We start from the raw sequence: 6,780 nt of genomic DNA on the forward strand, positions 1-6,780 counted from the left end.
TTTGAGAGCCAGAATCTTTGCTTTGCCTGTAAGCAGGAAGAGCAAGTGCACACAAATGCCTTCAGGACAACTTTCAATTAAAATCCTACTGTACTGAAAAGCCTTGAGGCTTAGCCCCAGCAGAGGAATGTGCATTCCACATCTCCTCACTGAGCACAACTTAATTGCTGTTCCTTTACATTCAGAGCAGAGACAAAAGACCCCAGTGGCAGTTGAGACCCCATACTCAGAAGCCTTTTGTAGAAGAGGGGTGTTTGTGGAGTTGGGGCACAGAGTAGCATGAGGCTCTGTGAGCACAGGGTGGCTGGGGAGCACGGAGAAGAGGGATGAGGGGCAGGTCCCTTGCTTCATCTGTGTGCCCCCCTCTGCACACAGATCTGCAGACACTTCCAGTGTGTGAGTGCCTCTGTCCTGAACTACGACTGTGACGTGGAGAAGCAGTGCCATGGACATGGGGTAAGTAGAGCAGGAGCCTCCGCGCCTGCTGGAGCCCTCTGATGAAGGCTGAAGCCTGTGAATTTTGCTGTCACTGGCTGGATCTCCACATGAGGGTCTCTGCCTTCTTTGTTACAAGAACACGAGGTTCTTATAGTGCAAATATGTGAACAGACCTTTTACTGAAAGGTCCCAGTTTGAGCCAGGCACACTGTAATTGTGCTTGATCAATAGTGTCCATAAACTGGTCTTTTTTTGTCCCTATGAAGTCTTGCCACTCTTGGTTTAAGGCTGTAACTAATGTGAGAGAAAGTAATCGTGATGTTAAATGCAGGGGTTCTCGAGGGTGGGTTTTGCTATAAAGAGCTGCTTTTTGGTGCTGTTCATGAGAGAAGTGCCTTTTAACAGTCAGCAAAAGTTGGATCAAATTGGTGTAAGCTGAGCAAGGTTTTAAATGGTGGATAGTAACTCAGGTTTTCTGGTTTGTTTCCCTGTAAAACTCTCTATAAAAAGTGTCTCTGAGCAAGAGAACTTATAACAGTAATGAAAAAGCCTTTGACAAAAAGCTCTTCAGATGGTATTTTTTTGCCAGGCAAGAATTCCCAGTTCCAGTGTTACGAATGTAACTTGGAACTCTGCATCTCTGCAAAAAACCAGTACAAAAAGGGAAAGCCAAGGTCTTTAAGCCTTTGGGATATGGCTCATCTTTGGAAGCTCATCCTGACCAGTGCTGTGCTTGCACAGTCATGTGCAATCCTGAGATGTCTGGCCAAGGGCTGAGTGGAGTCAATGTGGGTTAACGTTCTCTGGGCTGAGCAGTGTGGAAGGGATAGAGCAGACGGTCGTGGTTACTGGATGCTGCTTTAACCAGATGGAAACTGGAGCTCCTGCATAGCCTTACTGTGGTCTTTGTGCTGTTTAAATGCAGGTGTGCAACAACAACAGGAACTGCCACTGTGAACCAGGCTGGGCCCCTCCTTACTGCGATGTGAAAGGCTATGGCGGGAGCGTGGACAGTGGGCCGCCCTACAATGGCAAGTCCAGGTCATGGCTGCTCTGGGGCCGTGGTCCTGCCTGGTGTGGGCTGAGCACAGGGCTCCCCACGGCTCCAGAGCGATGCTTCAGTGGTTGGCTCTTCACTGGGTGTCATCTGCAAACAGTTCTAGTCGGGGTTGTGGGCTCAAGGTCTTGAGCTTCTCTTCTGGGGTGCTGGGGATCTGCAAAGAAACTGGGCTGCTTTCGTTGCCCTCAGGTGATTTCTGACACCTTGGACCAAGATCCTCTTGGACTTCTCTGTTTCCAAGCAGGAAATTGAAGCCCCTTCTATGCTTAGATCCAAACAAAAGATGAGATTTAGCTGGCGATGTGGGTTCAGATCCATGGATGTGACTCTGCACATGAAGGATGTGCTGCTTCTAGCAGTGGTGGCAGAGATGAGTAGCTGCCCTGTTCTGGTCCCTGTGGGTAGTGCATGTGCCTCTGCAGTGCAGTCATCTGACGTCTGGCAGAGGTGGGCTGGGGCAGTGCTTGTTGACAAGTCACTGGTTTATTAGTGTTTATTATTTGACTGCTGACAGCATGCTTACAACATGTAGTAAATACATATGCAGTCCCTGCCCCAAACAGCTTATGGTATTGAAGAGAGGTGGAGGGAAAAGGTGGGATGAGGAGGGAATGTTGTTGTACTTGATTAGTGTTTGACATGGCAAGATGAGATACCTATGTCTTTGGAAGACAGATGTATCTGTGTTTGACTGTGAAGAGTGGGCAAATGGTACTTGGGGCAGAGGAGCACAATTCATGCACGTGGAGAAGCTGAAGTCTGAAGATGAAATAGGAAGCCAAATCCAAGCTGTAATTTGGAGGAAACTTGTGCAGTGCCCATGTAGAGTACATAGAGATGGGATTGATGTGGTCCCTTCTGTGAGCTGCAGGAACAGTCTTGAAGGATGGTTTGGGGAAGCTAGACACTGGTGCAGAGAATCAATCACAGTGGAGCATGGACAGATGCCTCAAGTCATTAGAGAGAAAAAGGGAAAGGTCTTTTTGTGCAGCAGCAGTGGAGAAATTCACTGCACATATTGTTAAGGACCTGAGTTCTTTGCCTGCAGCAAACAATGGTAGGAGAAGAGGAAGATTTAGGATCAGACCAAAAGGCAGATGTTCTCTTCCTCTCTTTTAGTCGAGCTCAGATGATCTTCACAGCAATGAAGTGGAGGAAAAATGAGGTATTGATCTAGTACTTCAATGTGCTGTTATAGCCCAGGGTAGCGTGGCACGTACAGTTCTTTCATCTTTGACCAGACGACCCCTGTGAGGAGATAATCAGAAACTAAATATATTTGGGCATCTATCTTGCAGTCTTGTTAGAATCTTTAGCTTTTTCTTCCATGACAAATGGAAAACGGTTGTAGAACAAATGGGATCAAATACAGCCACAATGAGTCGATGCCGTGTCATGCTTTATTCTCCTGTCATTTTGTCCCTTTTCCCACAAAGACTCCTCGCTGAGAAACGGGCTGCTGGTGTTTTTCTTCCTGGTCCTCCCACTCCTTGTAGCTGCTGCTCTGGCATTTGTGAAACGAGACAGGCTGAAGCGGTGCTATCGAAGAGCAATGTCGCGCTGCCACTCGTACGTACATCTCCCTCTTTCCTTCTCCTCTGCCCTTTGGCAGTAGTCCATGGACATTTGTTCCAGGCATGTTCCACTCCTGAGATGTCAGGCAAAGGCCCCCACATCAAGTGGTGCCTGTAGTTTGTCCCAGGCAATGACAGAAAAGATAAATCCGTCTTAAATTGAGGGAGCAGAGAACTTTCTGTTTACCATTAAGTTACCCATTGGTGTCGGGGTTTGGAATTTTGGGTCCCATCTTTGATAGAAAGTGGGAAAATGACTCTGTCATGGTCCTAAACAGAGAAAGGGCTACGTTGTTCATTAGATCTGTGGCAAAGAGCATCTTCCTGATGTTTGATATGTGCTGAGATGGTGTAAATCCATCCAGCCCATTCACTGTGCTTGGCTTCGTGGTGTTCAGAGTCATTCTGTCAGGGTTACGTGCTCACTCCATTGGTTGGGTTTCAGGTCACGTCCATCAGCACCTCCTAGGACAGAAGCTGAGCCAAGAGACCACCACCACCACCACCACCAAGGCTTCTCACACGGCATGCCCTATGCGCCGAGGGGTGCCCCCATGGTAGGAGCAATCTCCTCTTCATCACTTTTGCCCCTGTAGGAGGAGGCAGTGATCCCTGCTAGCTCCATAGGCCTCCTTGCAGGCCAGTTCTTTTTCTGGAGGCAGTAGCCAGCCACAGCCACTTGCTTGTTGTGATCAGCATTTCTGTTCTTCCAAACTGCAGTACTTCCTAGGCTGCCATTGCTTCTTCCTACTGAGTTTCTCAGAAGGAAAGAGTAACTCTGACACTTCCAGGTGGGTTTGGAAGTGTCTTAAATGCCACTTAACTGATGGAACAAGCATTTCAATTCCCTACGTGCAGGTTTGTGAACGTTCTCATTGTGTTTTCTTCATAGGATATGGAACCAAACACCTTTCCTGTCCCATCTTACCCAGTTAACCAGCACCCTCAGCAAGCTTACCACCAGTCTTACTACCCACCTCTGCAATACCAGGCCCCACAGCCGCAGAAGCTGCCGACAAGGTTGGCTGAGTTATTGCACATAACTACTGGCAGTTGCACTGATGTGTATATACTGTCACTGTCTTCATCTCCATAAGCATTGGGGTGTTTCATCACATCCTGTACACACACAGGACTGACCTTTTGTTGCAGGAAGCTTCTCCTTCATTTCACGCTGTGGAACTCCAGTGCTATTACCCACAGCATTCATTTCACACCCTGTCACAGCTACATTTTGATTAAGAGGTTTCAGAATGTTTTTGTGGGGCCATATTAGCTCCATGTCCAGGTGAATAAAACACCTCTCAAAATACCTAGTTTAAAAAGAAATCACTCGGGAACCTGTCATTCTGCTGATGGGTGAGTGTTGTTGCTGAGCACAGGATCATTTCTCAGTAACTTTGAACAGAAAGTTTTCCTTTACTTTTCATTTTACTTTTCAATTTACTTCTAAGATGTAATGCCTGTGCTGGAAAACATGCATATCCAGACAGTGCAGGGGATGGAGTACTTGAAAACAACTTGTCTTGGTGGGAAACTCGTGGGGGTCTTTATGTTGGGAAGAACGCTGTATTAACAAACTGGGTTCCCTGTGGATTTTAGGCACTGGAAAGCAGCCTCTGACCGCAGCATGTTTGAAATGGGGCTTCAGCTGGAAGCTGAGGTGGGGGGAAGCCACGTGGGCAAGTCCCCACAGTGGCCACAGGGCCGGTGGAGGCAGGGGATGGGTGGTGGGGCAGTCACTGGGGCTCACCACAGCTCCTGTGTCCTCTTGCAGGCCACCACCTCCGCAGCAGCAGCGTGCACCTCAGGGACCGCCTCCGTCACAGCACAAGTGTTTACCTCAGGGACAGTACTTCCCTTCTCGACCCGCACCTTTGCCTCCCAAATAGCTTTTGGCTTCTGTGGGGCCTTGACGTGAGCTGACCTGGTCACTGAGAGCTGAGATTGCAGTTACCCTTCGTGCATCGAGTGGCCCTCGGCAGTCCCGGCGAGCCTTCCCGCTGCAGCCCGGGATGGGGCAGATGAGATACTGCAACGAGGAATGTAAACCTTTAAACTAAATACCTCTACCAAAGCTCCAGGGACTGAAAACACCTAAACCCCATTCCCAGATCTGTCCGAGTGCGTGGCTTTGGGAGCGGCGCAGGGCTGGAAGCTCGGTCACTGCTGGAGTTCAGCGCTTGGGAGTTGCTTTTGGTTCCCCATGATGAGCCCGAATGATGGAGTTGTGTGAGCTGTTGTCGCCTCTAAACGTGCAGTGAGGAGCTGAAGTGACCCGTTACCCTTCTCAAACCAAGGAGATCAGGCCAGTTAATTTAAAATCACTTTGCAAGGACTGGAAGACATTGTCCATTTACACAACAATGGCACAGGGGGAGTAAGGTATCAGTGTACTCTTTCAGAGGAAGATAAATATATTGTGCACATGTTTATGCATGTATATATGTGTATTGATGTGTAATAATGCACTTAAATCCTTACTTTCATGCTGACTCACACTAAGCTGTGCTACATGAGCACAAAGTTTGATGGTTTTAAATTAGTAATGGTGAGTTGCTAAATGAGAATCATGTACTAATTTCCACTAATACCACCGTGTTGTGGTAGAGAAAATAAAGGTACGAAAAGACATGGCCCTATTCTGGTTTTAAGAACTGGGGTGCTCTCAGGTTTGAATTTGGATCTGAAAAGCACTGACAGCGAAAGATGGGTCTGGCTCGACCTGTTGAGCTTCCCTGAGCACTTTAAGCAGGAACCCGCTGCCTAATGCAGCCCTTTCACCTTGATCCCCAAATGTTTTGGTGTCGGGATGCTCGCAGGCCTGGCCCACCCTCTGCTTCCACATCCTGGCCTAAACTAGGGTTTAAAACTGTTTCTGGAGCGCAGGGTTGAGCCCTTGGTGTGCAGGTGAGGAGAGATCAGGTAAGGGTGATGCTGCTGTGCATGGGTCACAAGTAGAACCAGTTGCCCAAACTTGCTAGAAATAAGTACTGAAAAGAGCTCAGCTTTTTCCCTTCGTGCTGGCCACTGAGTGCAAACTCAGCCTGTAAAAGCCCCCCTAATATTGCCAAAACCGACATCTTTTCCCTCTGTACATACATATATGTATACAATAACAATATGTATATAGTGTTTGCAGTTGCAGTAATAAAATACTTGAACTCCTGTGGTTTCCCATAAACGTAGACTAAGATTTATAACACTATTAAAATCTGTAAACCATGACCTAGGCTATCACCAGGTGTATCTGTGGGGGTCCTCTGTTTGTTCCCACATAATCACTTCCCTGTTTTCTGCTGTGTCCTGCTCCCTGGGGGCTGTCTGTCCGTCCGGCTTCCAGGTGGGGACAGGAGAGGGAATCCAGGGTGGAGAGAGATGTATGGACTGTACCTAGAGCTGTCTGTGTCCACTAAAACTGTGCTGAAAATGGTGCCTTTTAACCCATAAAGAGTTTTTATACTGGCCGCAGCGTGGGGCAGAGCGATGCCAGAGGACGGGAAATGGCTCCGGTGGGATGCTGGCGATGAACCACTGACCGCTGTGTACCGCGTGTGCCTGTCCCCCGCGCGTACCGGTGCCGCCGGGCTCCGACCGAGGGGCTGCTCCCGGCCCGCGTTGTAAGCAACAAAGAGCAATAAAGACGCCGGGTTTTGTACAAGGCGCTCGCTCGCCTCCGCCTCTTGCTTTCCGGGGTGGGCGGGGCCG

The 6,780-nt window shown here is 48.7% G+C and overlaps 1 protein-coding gene across 1 annotated transcript in view; it reads left to right on the forward strand.

Annotated features, from left to right (window-relative positions):
- The window catches only part of ADAM9 (ADAM metallopeptidase domain 9), a gene marked incomplete at its 5' end in the record, with an annotated part of 14,747 nt that extends 9,783 nt beyond the window's left edge, over window positions 1-4,964 (forward strand). Inside the window, 6 exons of the mRNA XM_010021282.1 lie at window positions 376-456; window positions 1,364-1,469; window positions 2,929-3,067; window positions 3,518-3,629; window positions 3,965-4,092; window positions 4,850-4,964. Coding sequence (XP_010019584.1) covers window positions 376-456; window positions 1,364-1,469; window positions 2,929-3,067; window positions 3,518-3,629; window positions 3,965-4,092; window positions 4,850-4,964 — 681 coding nt within the window. The remainder of the gene's footprint in view (window positions 1-375; window positions 457-1,363; window positions 1,470-2,928; window positions 3,068-3,517; window positions 3,630-3,964; window positions 4,093-4,849) is intronic.
- Between the last annotated feature and the right edge of the window lie 1,816 nt (window positions 4,965-6,780).

The sequence above is a fragment of the Nestor notabilis genome, unplaced genomic scaffold (genome assembly GCF_000696875.1).
Source record: "Nestor notabilis isolate BGI_N333 unplaced genomic scaffold, ASM69687v1 scaffold4839, whole genome shotgun sequence".
In the NCBI taxonomy this organism is placed as follows: domain Eukaryota; kingdom Metazoa; phylum Chordata; class Aves; order Psittaciformes; family Psittacidae; genus Nestor; species Nestor notabilis.